General features: G+C 38.7%; 1 protein-coding gene across 1 annotated transcript in view; it reads right to left on the bottom strand.

The window, feature by feature from the left end:
* Nucleotides 1–5,755: 5,755 nt before the first annotated feature.
* rtn4r (reticulon 4 receptor) overlaps nt 5,756–20,843 on the bottom strand; it is a 41,632-nt gene continuing 26,544 nt past the window's right edge. Inside the window, exon 2 of the mRNA XM_042421978.1 lies at nt 5,756–7,795. Coding sequence (XP_042277912.1) covers nt 6,414–7,795 — 1,382 coding nt within the window. The 3' untranslated portion in view covers nt 5,756–6,413. The remainder of the gene's footprint in view (nt 7,796–20,843) is intronic.

Raw genomic sequence — 20,843 nt, 5'->3', positions numbered from 1 at the left:
TTTTAAATATATTTCTGTATTAATATGATTATTTCATCATGTTTTATTAATGTATTTAATATTTGCTATTTTGATTCCAGCAGCTGGGCTGTGCACACTGGAAGTATTACCACATGCTGTCTGAGCAAATTACAGTGAGAAGCTTACAACTATTCTAGCTGGTTCACGTCCCCTTGACCTTTGAGTTTAGAATCAATCAGTCAGTCTTTCTAAATCTGAAGTAGCAGTTAGGACCTGCCTCACCTTCCTTAAAACATTGAAGATATTTATTGCTTTGAGAGCTTTTTCTAAAAGAAATTATAGTGTAACAATTGAAATGATTGGAGAAAAACAGATTTTCTTTGGTTTTCTGGAATTATCATGGTTAGTTGGATAAGACTAGACAGCGGTTTCCTCTGTTCAAAAATATTCACATCAAAACCCATAAATGTTGAATTATAGCTACAACTGCAATTTTATGGATAGATTATTGACGTATAATGTTTGTATGTTGAAAGCATGATTCACATGATGTTGGATGCAGAATGCAAGCTAAATGCTACATTTTGTTATGCTGATTATTTTCCTTTACCAGAGTTTCTTCCATAGCCTGTAGTTATTTTCATTCCCTGCCAAGATGCTAATCCATGTTGCATCCGGAACCACTGCAGATGGAGTACCCATAATTATCTTCATTTTCCTTCATCAGTGCAAAAGGAGGGTAAAACTGTTACTGAGACCAAGATATACACTATGACTGAGGGGTGCGTTTCAGTTGTTGCAACGTCTGATGAGAAAGTTCTTGATGTCCACCAGGTGCCTGTAGACTCGGGTCATCCTGTTTTTAGGCACTGTTAAATGGAGCTGTGGCCCCAGCATGGCATTGCTGTCAGACCTCACAGCCTCCGCCGGCAATTTAGGGGCTTGTAAAGAGGCCAGGGCTGATGGGTTTTTAGTCTCCTTGGGCGGCCAGCTGGAAGAAAATTGCAGTGATCCTGTGGTGTGTATCAGTGCACGTGCACAAATACTATATGTACTGTGAAGGTGTATGTGACAGCAAGATACAGTTTTGAAGGTCCAAAAATAGGAACAAACAGTATATTCCAATGAACATTTCAGTGAACACAACAACCAGTCAAGCAAATGTAATTTGTAGCAGAATAGTGTGAACCTCCATGTGCATAATACCATTTTCAGACCCAAAATAACACTGTGTCAAAAAAAAGTGTTGGTTGGTTTGGGTATTTTGTAACAGATAACTGGGCAGAAGATGAAATACAATCCAGAAAGTCCAGTTTGAGTAATATCCATGAGCGTAAAGGTGTCAAAGCACCACACAATTTATGATAGAGTGGGACTGAATTGTACAAATTTGCAAAGTTATTATGGCAGCCGTCATTTTATACTCCATCTTGAGGACTGTGAGGTAAACAGTATAACATGGTTCACATCACACACCAGGTAATCTACCAAGAACATGTTCTTGCACATAACTGACTGGCCAACACAGTGTGTTGCTGGATGACGTTGCACTGTTTTGTGGTAGTCGTTGAAAATGGATGAACCTTTTTTTTTTTTTGCTTGTTTTTTGTTTTGCCAGAGATTTCATTGTTAAAATCCTCGCTGTTGCAAAGTGAGTGGTCTCAGTTCTTTTGAAACAGTGCTCATTTTGGTCTGAACATAGCTGTAAACTGGTAACACTCTCCACTATCAAGTGAAAAGAAGTGGTTGATGGCACCATGGTATTTTTCTACACCCCCAACTGAGGAGTTAGTGATGACAAGGACCTCATGCAGTAAAGAGGATTTGGCTGTTCCAAAGTGGGGAAAACGTGCGAAAAGAGAGTGCATTTGGAACAATGATTGATACCCTATAAAAGTACCATAATTTATAATCCCCATGAACATGTTCTGTTATGCCGTCAACCTTTGATGCCATGGATTATCACCACATAACAAGATATAACATTCAGTCTACCAGAGTTAGTGCTCGCAATTCATTCAGTTCTATAAATCCATACCTACAGTCTAACTATAAAAATGCATTTCTGTTTTCAAAATATTACTAGAAAAATATATATTAGGAGAAATGCTCAGAAAAATCAAGAGAGAGCAACATGACAAGCAAGAATCTGCTGAGAGTATAAAGAGATATAGAGAGGTTGAAAGACACCATGAAATTAAATTAACTATCTGTGAATGTAGAAGGAAAAGATATAAGATATTGCAGTGTCTGAATGAGCTGTGATGTACTCATGAGGGTAAATCATGGTATCTTTCTAAATCTTCCAAATGTTATTTATGCTCAGAAGAACTCTCGCTTCCTCTCAGTATGGGTCTCTTTGTCAAAGTCTCAGATTCACAGCCCTTGTGCTTGCTAGCTTGGAAATGCTTCTGATGATCATGCTAATTCAAAAGTGCTCTCTTAAAGTCAAGGTGTTTCATAATATTTTTATCGGAGAAGTGCCTTTCAAGTAATAATCCAGGACAAGGACTTCTAACACAGAATGCAGTAATGATTTCTTCATGCGCACTGAATTAGGTTTTATGATTGCAAGAGCATCAACAGTGATTTCTCTTGAATGAAAAACAGCAACATTGATTTGTTTGGAATAAACAGAATTGAGTATGCATGCTATGGTAGCATAAACAGTGGCGGTTGAAAAAAACATGGAAACAGCATCAGTGACTTAACCCATTACTTTCTGAAGGGACATTTTCAAACTAGGACTGGGCTTAGCATTCACTGTCATCTTTGTCATTTACTGGATACAGAATTCCAAAATCTAGTAAAAAGGGAGAATGCTGAGTAATTGAGTATTGTAAAATATGTGGAAGTAAGTTTTGGAAATAGGTAATAATTGTTTTTCTTTGGTATATTTACAATGTACAGTACTAGACATATCACTTAATATGCCCCATAATACATTACAAAGATACCCTTGTATCTTGTATGCAGGTTTTCATGTGATGGGCCCAGATTAGAGGAGTGTTCAAAAATCTGTGGTGGCATTAATGGTTGGAATTTTTCTGCGTAGTGTCATGTTAGGAAGGTAATATTTTTAAGAAAGGATGCTGTTATGTGGATTAGGCATAAATATATTAAGAGCTATCTAACAGAGAAGTAGTAGGCCCTTTTACACATGACAATCATTTTAACACTGATTGGACTGAAATAGAGTGCTGTTTTGATAATTTCCTGAGCAGATAGACAGGAGAGGTTTGACTTAGTCAGACACAATTACTGGCACTCTCTCAGCCTGCAGCTGCTTGTACTGTATATCAGTGCAGGGTAGTGGGACTCTGTTGGAAGGGTCTTGTTGATTTTCCCTGTTGATTCTCACTCAAGATCAATATCTTCTCAGGTCCCCTTCAGTCCTCCTACTTTCCTAGGTTAATCGACGACAATGGAAAGCTCCAGGGATTTGTGGAGACCCTGCCTTCTAATCCTTTCACTTTGTGAGAGATAAATTGAGGCCTGTTGACAAGATCTCGACTTAATTTGGTGCAGAATATAAGTCTCACAGGCAACTCGCCTGAACAGAACTGTATGACAAGGTGACATTTCAAAGATTAAATTATTTTAAATTCTAATGTTTCATACTGTATTTTCCAGGTCAGCAATGCAAAATAGTATTTAATATGATGCCTTGAGCCGCTCTCAAAGTCAAGGTCATGATATGAAGAGTCAGTTTTTGATTATTCCCCCAGCATTTTCATAGACTGTTTAATGATTCAGTCAAAATTATGAGGACTGTGGCAGTGTTTGTAATAAACATAACTAGGTCTAATCATATGCTGAATTTGTTAAGCTGCCTGGGGCATTTCATTCAACATCATTACACTGTATGTGAAGCAGTCACTTAAGACTTCTAAATATGCTGCATGGATAGATGTTTACGTTGGATGTTGACCTTGTTTTAAATTGCATATTATAGCATAATTATTGATTTGTTTGATCTTTGAGAAGGCCTTAGGAGATTGTATGAGGAACATAGGTTGTAACTAAAAAACATCAAAAAGAAGCCCGATAATACAAATTCACTGTGAGTTATTCTTAGACCAGTCGTTCCTCGACCAGTAGAAGATAAAAGTTTAAAGATTTGGTTACATAATTTGAAAAGCAGGGGTGAAAAGTTAAAAATGTGCGAAGTTGAAAGTGTTATCCATGTTGTCCCTCTATCTTGCTTTTTATTTCACTGTAACTGAGCTCTTGCAGGTCTTCTCTGGAATGTTTTAAGTACTGTGATGCCAGCATCCTGAAGAGGCTGAGAAGAAAACACACAAACAAAATCTCAACTCCTGGGGCCGTATTCATAAAGCTTCCAAGTACAAAGAGTTGCTCCTAGTGACGAAATTCTAAGAAAATTCTTAGAATTATGATGTTTTCTAAGAATTTCCCCTTACTGTTAAGACTAGATCCTGGTAAAGATTAAAGTTATTCACAAAGCATCTTTGCCCTTAAGAGAGCTCCTAAGGTGAAAAACTGTTAGGAGCAGGGAGGGGGAGTTTTAAGAGGCTTATGAGTTTCTTAAGCACAGGAGAAAATGGCAGAAAGACAAAGAGGCGGGAGAAATATTCTCCAAACACTGAATGACAGTAAGTTAATGAAACGCTACAGATTAGATCATGCAGAGATAATGTTTGTGGTCGATCTCATTAGCGATGCGCTCACATCTCCCACACAATGCAATAATGATATAACACCAGAAATGATCACAACACTAAGATATTTGCAGCTGGAAAAAAAAGATATACATGGTAACCAACGCTGCTACTTATATAGACTGACCAACAGAAATTGATGAAAGCTGAGCCTTTTCCTAAATTACTCCTAAACTAGGACTAGACATTTTTAGGCTAAGTTAGGAGCTGAGAGTATTCTCAGAATATTTCTGAGTACGGCCCCTGAGGTTTGGATTGAGGCCAGATTTGACAAGGTTGTTGGTCATCACTCTCCCAACAATCCTCATAACAATGAGCACGCCACAGTAGGCCCACCATCTGTTTGGAAGGAGGAATGTTGTTTGGCTCTCAACATGGTTACTGAGACATAATATGAGCTGTTGTTATTGCTAATTTAAATGCATTTTGTAAATACAAATGCCTTTTGGTACCCATTTAGAACAGTTTTGCTGATATAATCTTAAAATAAAGTCCCCTCTAATATAACTTTTCTTAATCTCATTAAATCAGTACACCAGCAATAGAGCAGAATACAGAGTAGAAAAGATCTTCATGAGCTTCAAATAATTTTTCACTATTTTTCTTGAGGTTTGAGGCAGCAAAAAATTATTATTTTCATTATTAATTAATCAAACTATTATTTTTGGCAGTTAACAGATCAATAATTCTGTTTAAATGCCTGTGGTAATGTCTTCAAATAGCTTAATTTGTCCAACCAATAGTGCAAAACACCAAAAAATATAGGAAGAAGCAGCAAATCATCACATTAGAGAAGCTGGAAAAAGCAAAAGTTTGACATTTTTGCTTGTTAAATGACTTAACAAGAAGAATCATTACTTAAGAATTCATTAATCATCAAAATTGTTGTCAATGAAATTTCTGTAGAATGACTAATCAATGGCATTATATCTGATCAATTTACCTCATTAATATATATAAAATATAGTGTCTCTGTAAGATGAAGACTTTTTCAGGTTGTACTATGATATCACAGGCTTTCTGCTATATTGCCTGGACTATATGTTCTGACATCCTGGAAAATACCACACAAATATCAAAAAGATCTACGAAATAAGAACTTTTATTCATAATATATTCATACTTGTACACAAGTAAAATAAAATGCATATCTATGGTTCCATTGCAATCTCCATAAACAAATTGACAGCATTCTTTTGTTAAATGCTACCCATATACCCTTTCTGTCATGAAAATAGAACTAAAATTGGGGGAGGTAAAACATTTGTTTTTATAAACATAAAAAAACATAACATTACCCAACAAATGCATCACTTTGAATAAATAATGGGGTGGAGATTGTTTATCTTCATTAAACGGACCCAACATTCTTTGTGTGCGTTCTGTCTCTGATTTCCTGTATTCGATTTTTTGTTTTTGTCTTTTTTTCGTTGTTGTTGTCCGGTGGTTTGTCTAAGCAATAAAAGCTTTTGAGAGGGAAAAAGGGAGGAGTCTCCAAAGTGTAGCTTAGACACAGTACAGTTAAGTACATAGAGAACAAACAATTTTGGGCACCAATTCATTATATACATTAGATCTGTAGTGTTCTGTAAAGGCATCCATTTTGTTAAATGTACTCTATCGTCTTCATTTTTGTTTGTCGTCACCCACACTGGGTCAATGTGACTCCTCACTTTTCAGTCACTGCCTGTTGTAGATGTCACTGCATCTTCTGTTATCATTGTCATGAGCATCAACAATCTTGAGTCCTGTATTTAGAGATCAGGAGTCCTAAGACATGGCTAGAGATATCCAGATCATGGGAATGAAGAGAAAGCGCAGCACTTGCAAAGTAGAAGCCCGGCCTTTGATGCAGTGGGCGTCTGATTTGGGCTTTTTGGAACACTTCTTTTTCTTTTTGTTTGATGCTGTAGATGATTCCAGATTGTCTATAAGGTCGGGGTTAAGATTTTCCAAAGACTTGTCCAGGGTGTTGGTCAAGGTTCCCAGTGGTCCATCATTCTGCTTGTTCTGGGTCTCATTTTTCGTTCTTTCCGGCTCTTTATATTTAGTCTTGGACATGTTCTCCTTTTCCTTAAGGGGGTTGTTAGTGATTTGGCGGCTTTTGCCAGACAGGATAGAAGACTTGTCGTTATCTCCAAGGCAACACCTGGGAATGGTGTCTCCCAGAGGATTTTCAGTGGAAGGGAATTTCCCAGATTGTCCTTTGGAGCTGAAGAGATTGGTCTGGATTTGAGGTGTTTCCACACACCCCTCCAAGTCTTCGCTTTTCAGTCGTTTCAGGTCCTTTCCTGCCAGGAATTCGGGAATGTTGCACTCCAACTCAGAGCTGGAACCTTTGAAACGTTTGAACCAGTCCCACAAGGTCCTTGCCCGACAGTCACAGATCCACTGGTTCCCGTTTAAACGCAAATACTGGAGGGACACCAGCGCATCCATAGTCTCCCCCGTCAGGACAGTAAGATTGTTGAAGAACAAGAACAGGGATTTCAGCTTACCCAGATCACTAAAAGCCCTTGGCTGGACATAAATGACCCTATTCTGGTGTAGCAGCAGCCGGTCCAGATTGATTAAGCCTCGAAACATGTTGTCCGTTACTATCTTGATCTTGTTATTGTGCAGGTAGAGATAGGTAAGGTTGGCAAGGTCCAGAAAAGTGTCATCATGCAGGGTTAGAATGTTATTGTCCTGCAGGTAAAGGTACTGTAAGGAGAACATTCCTCGGAAAACCCCAACGGGTAGCTCTGACAGGCCACACCTGTGCAGGTGGAGGGTGTGCAGCTTAGTTAAGCCCCGGAAAGCTGTGGGGCTGATGGTGCGGAGGTTGCTGTTGTCTCCAATGTCCAGTTCCTCCAGTTTTTCCAAGCCGTAGAAGGCTCCAGCCTCAATGTAGCTGATGTTGTTAGAGTATAGCCAGAGAACAGTGAGGTTGTGGCAAGAACTGAAGCTGGTAGATCTCACCACTGTTAGCTTGTTGCTCTGGAGGAATATCCGCTGGCTCCGCACAGGAATCTCAGTAGGGATGGAAAACAGTCCTTGTTGTTGGCAGGCCACAGTGGGCCTGGGCTCACTGTAGCACACACACTTGGCAGGGCAGCTGTCAGTTTGAGGCACAAGGTTCAGCCACATCACCAGAAACAGGAGTCGCCCCCCTAAAGAAACAGAGAAAAAGAGAATCAGTGGATTAGTAAAATAATGTATGTAAATATTAAAAGTCACAGTTCTAATATAGTCGCAGAAATCTTCAGAAAGAGATGAATTCAGGTCAGGATGTAATATGCATAAACCCTTTAAAGAACACTGACATTCTAACCAGACAACATTGCTGGAGAATCAGCCTAATATATATATATATATATATATATATATATATATAATTTTTTTTTTCTTGGTGTAGGTGTGTGTGTGTGTGTGTGTGTGTGTGTGTGTGTGTGTGTGTGTGTGTATGTGTAGTTATATCAGATTTTATCTTTTTTTTTGCTTTAGCTTGTGATGTTTTGGTATTTATATTGTTGGTAAAAACACATTTTTGTAGTGCAGTAAGAATGTGACTGTATGAGCAATAATTAGCTGTACACCACCAAATTACAAAGCAGACAAAATCCATAACATTTTCTTCCATAGAGTGTAACGTTCCGCATATTACTACAGAATAGGGAATCCTCTTCATAACAGTGACTCAACATGCATTTCAACAGTGATGTTATTTGGATCTAGGGACACATCACCTCCCTGCTACCCCTACTGACATGAAGACATAAAAAGCTGAGCTCTGTGAAGATACGCTCATTTAAAATTGGGTGGGTGGCTTTTATGTGGAATTAGCTTTCTCTAATAGGGTGGACATAACTAATGGTGTTTCAGCATTCCTGAGGTTGACATTTAGCCTGACTCTGGGAGATAAGCTTTCATGCCAGCTAAGAGATTGATGCCTGGGGCCAAGGTGGAAAGAGGACTACAGAGACCCTGCTAGAATTTCCACTGTAGAGCCATGATTGAAGCATTTTTTTTAAGTGCAGCATGAAGATGAGATATACAAGAGGTGTGGTAGTGCTCAGAGGAAGGCTTGTAAAGATTCTTGTATGTGTTTGCCCTGAAGGCATCCATGTTTAAAATAAGACATATTCTGCATTTGCTCACATTAATTATTTCTACTTGTCCTCTACCATGGTTCAGATCAGTGTGCTACACGGCACCATGATAGGCGACACAGGCTGGATTACCACATGAATAACCACTTCTGACATTACACAGTTGTAAGAACCACTGAGGTAAAAATGAAGTGTATCTATTGGGGCTCATATATTACTTCATGTAGAGATGAAGATGCCAAAGTGTCACAGGCATGTCCAAGTATCAGCATATAATGGCAGGTACTCCTCCAAATCTCTGAATCCTCTTTAGATCCTGTTCTTACAGAGGATTTCCAATCTTTGCTCCCATGCACATGTGAGGAATCCCAGCTTGCAAGCATGACAGGTAGTGAGGCTCTGGAAAAATACATGAGCCTTACTCAGCCCCTCCTCCAGCCCCACTCCCCCTCTTCTCATTCCTCTGCAATGTGTTGTGGTGCAGGTCATCTCTGGACCTTGTTAAATGGATCTCTGGTGTGGCCTGACAGCAGCCCTCTGCTGCACTTTCCTTCCAATCTCCCTGCTCAGCCGTCAGACTGCCACCGGAAAGCTGTCAAGACTTTCCACTCTTTCTGCATCGCAGCACTTTTCCCTCAGCACTGCCTAACAATAGCAATATTTTATCGCACAGCACGCTTCATGTATCTCCTCTGCCGTCTTCATTTTTCCCTCTCTCTGCTGTCTATTCATTAACAGGCTATTTCCAACCACGCGTTGCATGTCAAAGCCCGGTTTCCTCAGCTCTTGGCATAATATGTCTTGTCTTTGTTAGCATCTGTTTGAATGACAGCATAAGCCCCACAATGTCATCAACTCCATCCCAATTATTTTTGCTCACTAACAGCATCCTTGCATCTGCACCACACTGATTGCATTACCATATGTTACAAACATAAATCTGGGTGTCACTGCATCCTGACATCTTTGTAATATTTCACTCCTTCATAATCACATTTCCAAATAACCTCTGCATGACTTCACAGTTAGACCTCTCACCTCCCACTCTATCTATAAACAGCTGATGTAAGAGTTGTGTTCACAATATCGATCAGTCAAGAAAACCAGTCTTTGCCCTTTTATTTTCATCACTTCTTTGTCTTTGCTTTCAATCTAATTGGTGGCAGTCATTGCACAAAAAAGTAACATTGTTTGGCTATTTGTCCTCACAGCTAATGTTGAGTTGTTGACACAAACTTGAATGTCTTAAAATACGACATCAAGGTTGTGGAAATAAAAAAAAGCCATCCCTTATCGTCTTCTGCCAGCTTTGGTTTCAACACTTAATCTTCCCCTATCTGCTGTGTCAAAACATGGCTCCGAGCACTCCCTTCCTGTTTCAGACCCTGCCAGTGGCCTCTCTTCTGAGAGCTATATTACTGTACAATAGCAATCATCACTCTGTTTAAGAGCACACAAGCCTCTTTGTTTCCTCCTGACTGACACTGTAGCCCCTTCAGCTTTGAGTAAAGTACATCACTTCACACCCTTCCTCTCCTCTAAGACAAGCACTTCTATTTACAAGAGGACCCTGACAATATATGGCAGGTTAAAGAATTGCAGGCGAGCAGTATTCTCTGGTAATACTTGACTTACTCACTTAATTACACTATCTGTCAAAACAAATTCCCCATAATCATGTGATGTGGCCTAGAAAACCCTGGTCAGGCCATCAAATTGGGCTGATTTTGTCCCTCTACCAAAAATTGGATATTGGCCTCTTAGTGTCTTGCAGGTGTCATGAAGGTGACGATATGATTTTAGTCACCAATCTTCTGGCGTGACAATCTGTAAGACCTGCAATGAAACCTACTTTGTTCTTCTTTAAAGTGCTGCCAACTCACCTAACAGAAATTCATTAGTATGGCTTTCAGGTGTGTTTTGGTGTCCCATGGTTGAAAAAAGAAAATCAAACCCTGAGAGAAAAAAATACTCTCAAACCCTGGATGTGGAAATATCAGCTCTGTAGATAAGTAATGAATATCAGCTAAGTGCAACTTCAGTCCAAAAATACTGATATCAGTGAAGCTAGAGGACACTACATTCAGTAGCAAAACAGAGAGATGCCCACAGGAGTGGTATGAGTGGGCGCAGACAGCTTTGTTTACTTATTGTATGACTGCATCACTTAGCCAGACTCCTCGCTCATTTGCATGTGTCACTGGCATGTTTGGAGCTCTAAACAAACACTCAGCACTCTTTTGTCTTATTGCAAAAATATGACAAGCACCCAAACCCTTCCTCATACTTTGAAACCCGCAATGAACACAGAGGGCATGTCGGGACAGCACATTCAGAGGGCCTCCGATTCATCACGGTGGCTTTACTTTGAAGGGCTGGGGATTGGGCAGGGACGGCTAACATGACAGTCTTATCCCTTTGGCCCAGAGTGGAAGTGATGTCTCTGTCAGAGATGAATCACAGTAGCTCTCCAGAGGGACCTCCTGGCCTCTTTCTGAAATCATACATTATTGTGTTGTTCAGAGACGGGCCTGCATTTAATATAGTCATGATCCCTCTCTGTAAGGTCATGTATCTTGTGAGAATCCGTCCATGCATAAATGAAATGTTTTTATATCATGATGAAATGAATTACTTAGAGAAACTGTATTGGATATGACAGTTGTATGAAGCACGATCTTAGTACAGCCAATGCAGCTATAAATTACTTTGTAAGTATTTAAGGCCAACAACTCAATGCAGCACAGACTCACAAACTCGCAAAAACAAACTTGTTGTGAGCAGGAACACAAATATAGTGAAGATTACATAGAAAAAGAAACTACAGTTTGACTTCTTATTCATTTTTTTTCATTATTTTCAAGGGTTAGAATTCTAGGGGTCAGTTTTTGGGAAGTTTGGCATGTATAGCTTACCTTTCTTAGAAAGGCAGGTGGCAGGGACTCTATCACCAATCACTGTATCAATTATTGTTTAATATATACGTTTTTTTGTATGTGCCAATTTGTTTATTTGTTTTCTCTCTCAAATACATTGTTATGTTACATTATGTCATATTGATGGTTCCTTCTGCCCTTCCTTCTGGTGCTCATTGCCATTTTCTATGACAAACAAATATGACCTGACTATCATGCTACAGTACATGAAATCCTTTTAAATTGGGCATAAAGCAGATAGTTAGCTATGTGAAAACGTTCCTCAATCACACTCTCATTTTTCTCAAAGTTTAGTCCCACCCTTGACAATTATGATTGGTTTATGACAAATTAGACATTTCTTCAGAGACTCTGCAGTGAAATTGACATCTGTTGTAGAAATGGACACACAGACAGCCCAGAACTCCTTTAAGTGCCACATAGTTAAAAATGGGCCTAAGGTCATGTTTTTAATCCCATGTCAAAGATTAATTTAGCCTTCACTTTTAACTCTGATGGCGCTTGAGTGAGGCTGTCCAAGGTGGAAAGCAACAAATTATAAGTATGTATTTCAACTTTTTTTTAATACATTCCAAAAATCAGTAATTCTAATTTCACTCATGTAGAGTTTTTGATACTTTTGTAAAGGTGAGAATTAGAGAGTAGCCTACAGTTACACTGCCATGGCAGAGCAGGAGAATATTCCATTTAAGTTTGCTTTGAACCTCTTTCCCCTCATAAGGCTGTGAAAAAGTTTTATTATAGAAAAGAGATGGTCTTCACTTTCAAAAGCATCACTGAATTGCAGTGGGGTCAGTTGGCAAGGTATATTCATGTGGAAAAGGTTGTGATCAGAAGGCCGCATTGGCCCTTTTATGGTCACCATATTTACACTGTTACTGAGAGAATAGTGTTAAAAAAAATCTACTTTTCTTCGTTTACCCAGATTTCAGTGCAATTATTCTTACATCTAGGTTAAGCAATATTTCACTTTTCCATTCCAGTGCTCCTTTCAACCTTGACAGTGTCTTATTTCAATTCCTATTAGTGTCTCGTAGCTGCTATGATGGGATTCTGGTTTTAATAAAAAAGTGTACTATTTGCCTTTGACTTGAATTGTCACCTGATTTAATGTTTATTTTTTGAAAATAATGGGTATATTTCTATATCTCAGTGGGCCATAATTCATTTCCAACCCACTTCCTAGAAGAATGGACACACACACTCTAAATGAACACACAAAAGCAAACAAAGACAGATTTGTGCATCCCCTTACAACATTGATGAACCAGATGCTATAAAGATGCACACATCAGATCAAACAGGTTATTTAGGACATGATGGACCAGAGAGTCGAGCTTGAGTCCCTTGGCTAACCATGGAGTGTTGCAGGGGCATCAGTGGCGGCTTCAGCATGCAGATAAGGACACAATTAGAAGACGAACAGGGGGGACAGATGAGGTCCTGTTTGACACACATCTGACACAGCACTTGCCCAAGCAGATGGCTCATGAATAACTGAGAGAACCGGAGGTCGGCAGGCAGAAGGAAAAACAGAGCCAGGCAACAGTGTGTGTGTGTGTGTGTGTGTGTGTGTGTGTGTAAAAAGACATTATACATATACCTATATATGTGTGAACATGTTTGCACATACATGGAGGTCTCTGCGTGCAAAGGAAAGATGAAATCAATAGCAAAGCACATACAGTAAATATTTGTAGCTCAGCTTAGCTGTGGTAGGCAGATAGGTTGTCATGTCATACTACTGAGAAGTGACAGCAGTAACAATAGGCAGTGGGCTGGCAATATCCTGACAGAGAGAGAATGAGCTTGCAATCAGAGGGCTGTCGGATCGAATCCCCGCTCGACTAGCAAACAATTGGATGTGAAAGTGGAAGTGAAGAGTTCTCCCTTTCAGCAACTGCCATCAAATTACCATCGACCCTTGAGTGATGCACTGACCTCCCAACTGCTCAGATCTTCACTAAGAGTAATATCAAGACTGTGCTCAACATGTACAAACAGTGTAAGCACTTAGTGTATATATTTACTAAAGTACTGTGCTTAAGTAAAATGTTGAGGTTCTTACATTACATCATACTTCTACTTCCTTACATTTGAGAGGCAAATTTTATACTTTTTACCCCACTTCATTAGTATATTTAACATGCAAAACTGCATCAACAGCTCATTTGATATGTTGTTATAGATTAAATTATGCAATAGTTTGTAAAATAGTTCAATTTAGTTTCAGCTCAATACTAAAATGCAACTTGCACATTAATTTATTAGTAATACCAACATAACATTCAGTACTTATTATGCACCCCATGCTGCCAGCATAGTGAGTACTTTTAGTTTTGATATTTTAAGTGCTTAAGTAAGTGTTTGAATGCACAATGTGAATTGATATTTTTATATTGTGGTATTGTGTGGGGTACTACTGTGTATCTATGGTCTGAAAGGTTAAAATCAATGCAGCAGAGGATGAAATATTCTGACTTTTAGTCCGTAGGTCAAGCTAAAAAAAAAAGAAAAGAAATTACAACAATGCAAATCAATAGCTTCTCTCACTGGACCCTCACTGTTTGATAATTGCCCATGTCTTTCAAACTCCAATGCCGTTTGAAATGCAGGCTTTGCATTAAAATGTTTTAGTCTGTATGCCCAGCCTGAGACATTCAATAAAAGTTACCTGAGTAATTTTCATAGACTAGCTCCTCTATAGTAACAGAAAAGAACAGCCAACTGTTTCCACAGGCTGTGTAGTGTGTAGTACTCCCCATGACTAGTAAATTGACTTTGACATGTACAATTGGTGAAATGTCCCTTAAAGTAAAGGATGGACACATCTTCCACCACTGACTGTATATATGGGCAGCACTCCTGCAACTATCAATCAACTTAGTTGCTAAAATGGCAATTTGTTACACTCTAAGTTGCATTTAAAGATAGCTAAAATAGAGTTAGGTATGCTTAAATGACACTAAAGTGGATTAATTGTAGTGTGGTGGCATGGCGCCACTGGATTAGAGGGCAAAAATGGCACATTCCTCATAACTCTATTGTATAGTTGGCAGCAAACCAAGTTGCCCTCAGTGCTGCTACAGCTCACTATGAAATGTTCCACAGAAGGCGTTGGGAGTCAAGTCTACCCATGAGGTTTTGCAGAATGGCTCAAATCCAGTTTTGTGCCCGCCTCCACATGTCACAGACATGGGCAATTTTCACATGTGAAACCATGTAAAATGTATAATTCAAGTAATGTAAGCTGAAAATAATGCAGGAGTTTGCCACGCATGAGTGTGTGGGGGTGTCCAGATGCACTCCTCAAGCCACAGAGGAGCAAAAATTCGGAATGCCCTACTTTGGGTTTTGTAGTGTGCGGGCTGCTTGTAGTGCAGCCAAGCATTTTTGCTTAACAGAGTGTATAAGGCTTTATCTTATCTACACATGGCTGGAGAGAAAATAAATTAGGGTAGCTGCAATACATGCCCCATGTGTCTTGGTGTTTCTTAGCTCTCAAGCAGACTTTAGCACAGGTGTTAACAACATTTTAGGAGGCATCTTTTTTTTTCATTTAAAACAGAGCATGTCATCCTCCTCAAGTACCTTAGAGGATTTGTGTGAAAATCTTTATTGCACAGAAATACACAAAGCATAGAATCAGTTGAGCCCTGAACTCATATTACATCAAGTATCCCAATCAGTATACAGGTATGTCTAATGTGGTTGTGCCATGTGTATTTCCAGGATGAGTTGGGCTACTCAGAAATGCCATCGTTTGTCATTTGAGTTGAGATTATACATGTTTTAGGATACATTTTGTGCAATTTGAAATTATTTTAGGGAATTTGTCTGTATGTCCAAAGGTTTTCAACACACCACAATTAACTGTATTTGAATGGATACAGTGCTCCAATATGAGGGAATTTTACACCTAATACTGTCATAAATATTGTAAAAACTTTAAAAAAAAAAAAAAATCATTTTCAAGGATTTTGTCACTTTATTGATTACCTGTTTTCCATTTGAAATTGTTCAGAGTTTTGGCATTACAGTTCACAACATGCTTTGTGTGATGTAAACATTGCCTTGGAGTCAAGGAGTGGTGCTACACCTGGGTCCTGTCAGATATTTTGTTTACATTTTGGCAATTTTGCTTTATGAAAGTCTGCAACATATAATTTCTTATTGGTGCTGTAACAAGTGTTATAAAAAAATAAAAATCAATCCAATCTATCACCAACAGATATGGGCATCACTGGAAAGAGTAAGTGTTCTTGATCCCAACAGTTTTACATGTTTATATGTTTCCCATTTGACTTCATGTTATGAATCTGTGAGGAAGGGGTGTAATGGTTAACCACAACCCCAGAATTTCATCCCTCACATTTCAAGTGTTTAAAAAAAAATCATTACTCATCATTCCCAAAATTGAGTCATGGTCTCTCATGCTGTTTTGGGGCTATTGTGTCAACATTTTGAAATTGTTGAGGATTGTGAGCCCTCACAGTTAATGCATTGTACTGGCATAAAAGCAAATGAGGCCTAATGAATCACTGCTCTATTATCTAAAAAGGATAACAGCCCCAGTAAATATTGGATGATAATTTCAGATAATGCTAACACCTCCTCATGTGAAGTGTCAACTGGAGAGGGAGGGCAGTGACAGCACCCACAGGCAGCTTCACATATATGGGCATGTAAAGATGAGAAAATACATTGAGGTGGTCTGAGCAAAGAACATGCTGTAATGACTGGTTACACAGTTTAATGCTAATTTGATGTCATTGTAGCCTGTCTTTGCTGTAGGCATGGTTGAGCTCTCAAAGAATGGTCTGTTCTGTTTTCCAGATTTGAAAGTGGAGCTGGTGTAAGCATTATCTACTCCACATCTTTCTGACAGGTTCATTAAATTCCTGTGTTTGGCAGCAGCTCTCTTAGACTGGCACTTGTTGTGCTTTTTGAGGAGAAACTAGCTCTGGATGAAATGCTGTTTGTGTGTGAGTTACAATTGGGGAAAAATACATCAAACAAGCACTTAATCTTTGAACAGTCTCGCCTAAACCAAAGTCATTCTGTGAGTAATCTATTTAGTTGGTTTGGAGAAAGTGTATGAAAGAGTAGCTGTGGGGGAAACCGAAAAGTATTTCTAAATTAACCGCACCTTTGCTCCTTTGTTCTTGACATGGAGGCTCAACTTAACCTTGCAAAGCCCTTGTGCCCAGGATAGAAACATTTGCAAGCACACACATTAGTCATTCCAAGGTTATGCATACGTGAATGTACTGTACAGCACAGAGTGGTATTTTGAGTAGGCAGATTTCTCATTCGTATGAAAATGCAATGAATGACACAGGTAGATCCACTGCCCAGAGGCAAGAGGCGGAGAAAATGAGCCTGAGAAATCCTTCACAAGACAAACCATTATTGACACCCTTTTTACTGCCATAATGTGTCATCTAACCTTCTTCAGTCTTCTCCAGTTTCGCTGTATTGCACTCTGCCGGACTGGCCAGCTGACTATGCAGACTGGCTGCAAATATGTCATCTGCAATCACCTCAGACTTATTGAGAACGGGCAAGCCCGGAAAGACATGCTTTAACCGGCAAGTAAAGAACCACAAAACATCACTGAACTCATCTTCACTGAAGTGGATACAATGCATACTATGTCCATATGGCACGGGAAACAAAAGCACGCACACACACACACACACACACACACACAAACACACTCATACATAGATCCATATGGTTCAAAAGATTTGAGAATATAATAACATCTACTACCCTGATATAAACATGTACAATTAACCATACATGTTATTTCTGAATTTCTAAATTCATTTGAGTAAGAAAAAGAAGAAGAAACATAACAAAACACACGTTGTTAATACTAGAGAACCCCTCTTATTTTTTTAAATTTCATGTTTATTTCCTTCAGGACATGAATATAGTATGGACTAATGCTACATACCATAGCATACCATACCAATAAGCTATTTTGTAATGTTCGTGCCTAGATGGGCTTTTATTCAAATACTCAAAACTCAACATGAAAACACATTCAAAACAGCACATAACACAAACATTAATACAATAACATTACCATAAAACTCAATGACAAACACCGTATCATTAATGTCTACATGACTCATCTGTCTTTGTCAATTTGAGTTGAAAATGATACCATTCATAATCCACTTTGATTTCTCTAAGTAATGAATTCCTGTGCATCTTATAGTTTCCTATAAATGCACCCTGAGTTACTGAGCCAGAAACCCTGAGTGATACCACCATGTCACTGAGCACCTTAGGAGTCTTGTTATTTAGACATTAATGGATGAGTTTAATATTAGGAAATTTAATTAAACAACTTCCTGCCCAAACTTTTAATTGAAAGATTATATATCATCTTAAAAGACCCAGTTTTAATAGAAGCTGTTTATGGCCAAGAAGTTACACAATAACTTAAATGTGAAAAGATTATGGAAAACTATTTGCAATGTAAAATGCTAAACAGTCTCTAATGAGTTTTAATATCTACGTTTGCAACCTTGTTCATCATTTTAATATGTTTCTCAAATTTTAGGAGCAAATCTAACATACCTTTAAAATTAATTTCTGTCAAGTGCCGAACCCTGGAAGAGAGGTTTGTAAAAAAGATGATCGTGCCTTTGAAGTGGTGACTCCAACACTGTGGAACACTTTCTATAGACATACTATCTGTTGACGCCTTTAATAAACACCTGAAGACTCATTTATTCAAACTGACCTTTGTCTCGCCTCATAGTGTCTAGTGTTTGTATTTTGTGTGTTTTTAAGGTATGTTGTTGCTTATGTTTTATTGTTTGTTTCTTTTATTGTTTCTTACATTTTACTATTTTTATGGTCTTATGTCTTCAACAATTTTATTTTTTGTGAAACACTTGCTCTGTGAAAGGTGCTATATTAAATAAACTTTACTTACTTACTTTCTGTTCTTATTTAATACATTTTTGATATTTACTTTCATTTTGAGATGTCTATGTTTAACGAGCAACCTCCTTCAGAGGCTGAACATCTAAGTGTCAAGTTTATTTTATTTTTTTTTAATATATTTCTGTTAAACACCCTATACTGAAATGCACTGGTTGAATAAAGTACAGACTCTTCCAGTAAGTCAGTTAATGTTGCAAAGTTACTTTTCACACTTAAAATACAGACAGAAAGAATGACATATCTCACTATGGGATGAAATGTCATATGGCGCAGTGCTCATCAAGCTGTTATCTGTGATGCTAGTCACAAAAGCAGCTACACTGCGACATATGGGAGAGTATTCCTTTGAAGGAGATGAAAAGGGAATCACGTGGGATATATGGCCTGTGCCTTCTGAAAGACCGGGACATTTTAATGACGTGTGAATGACAGAAAGCGACTGAATTGCTGTCTAAGAAAGGAAAGTCAATGAGATCTCAAGAGGAAGAAGATGAATGGGACAGATAAGTGGGACGATGTGGGCAAGTGGCATCCAGTTTGCAGTTCATGGTGACTGACCGGATTGTTGTTGTGTGGGTGGTATTTACATGGTCTGTTTTTATCACATCAGAATGTCAGCATGTTTAATCACTCGACTCACATTTACCGCATATCCAATTACTGCATCTTATATAACACATATGCGCTCAAGCACCATGTCAAGGTAGCCATTAGTTACCCATGATCTCTAACAATGATTGAGCAATGTTTAATTCCTTCTAGATCCCTGCACATGATTCTTAAGACATACAGTGGAAGGAATACAGAGACACAACGTGCCCACGAGCATCTGTGAGAGATTGCCAGAGGAAGAAAGATAGCCTGCGATGAGCAGAAACTGAAAAGAATGAAAATAAATAAATTAGGTAGATCACTGTGCAAGCATTAACTAATTCTGGCCAGCATTCCTGTAGATCCATCTATTTTGGATGTGTAGGCAGCCCTGGAGGCATGTTGACCTGAAAAAGACAAACCTCTCCCTTCCTTTCATCTTTTGAGTCAGTTCCTGCAAGCAAATTAGGGCCGATAACATGAGGCCTACTTCTTCTGTTTTTGCCCTGTAACAAGAAAAGTGTTCTCAACAGTGTTTTGCTCCCATCACAATGTTTTTTTTACAGGCCTCTTTTCCAAAATAGTGTTGTCAAAGGGATACATTGGGATTTGTTGCGCAATGAAAACTATTGAAAATCCGGTAAATATTTGTGGAGGCTGCAATACTCCTCTCTGCGTGTATGTAGGTGGATTTTTGACATTAGTGAGGCATAGGATCTCATATCTTCCCTGCCTCCGCATACATCTGATTCATTCTCTATTCTAGACCTTCCACTTAAACCCAAAGCGTGTGAAAACTGCAGCTTTGAAACTGAATTTGGCCAGCCTCTGTTGACTCAAACAGTATTTACTGTATATATTAAAGCATAGCAGAGAATAGAGACCTTGAAGAACACTAGAAGGTCTCTATTCTCTGCTGTGCTTTAAAGAGAAATGACAACCATTGCGGTATCTTAACTGAAAATGAAACACCACTGGAGTTAATACAGAATAGGGTGAACATAGAAGGTGAATAACAAAAACAGCAGATCAAAGATAAAATAAGCCAATAATAAAAATAACACAAAGGTGAAATGCCTGAATAAGTCTCAGCACTTTCATGTCAAGGTTATAGAGCTGCTTGGAAGACAAGGTGAGCAAGTTTTCCAAACTTGAATCCTATCAATGTTTAGTTTTGAATTTTGTCCAGAAGACAATGGCCATCTGGTCATCTTTTTTCATATTTCTTGTTTTTAATGTCATAAACCAAAATTTACAAGGCAAAGTCTGAGTTGTCTGAGCAAGCAAGTCAGCCAATTTATCTTTCAGCAAGGGATCAGGCACAACCTGACTGCAGAATCTCTGCAGTGCACCACAACTAAGGCACACTTAGTGACTTTGGGAACTCTATGCGTCTCCCATTTGGATTCTTCTTTTAGTTTTGATGCCTAAGGGTTAAGGCAGTGGGATAATGGGCCCTTGCAGTGGATATTTTTTAGGGACATTCTCCCCACCTCATCCCCCAAAAAGGGAAAGAAATGGCTGCGTTCTGGTTGGTTTAATAAGCCTACTTCAGAGAGGGTGTAATAGTGAGCGCTCCCTCCTTTGGAAGAATTAAAGGAGAAAGACTTGTGCAT

The sequence above is a fragment of the Thunnus maccoyii genome, chromosome 9 (genome assembly GCF_910596095.1).
Source record: "Thunnus maccoyii chromosome 9, fThuMac1.1, whole genome shotgun sequence".
Lineage (NCBI taxonomy): Eukaryota > Metazoa > Chordata > Actinopteri > Scombriformes > Scombridae > Thunnus > Thunnus maccoyii.
The sequence above is the reverse complement of the archived record's forward strand: the minus strand, read 5'-3'. Positions and strand labels throughout refer to the sequence as shown.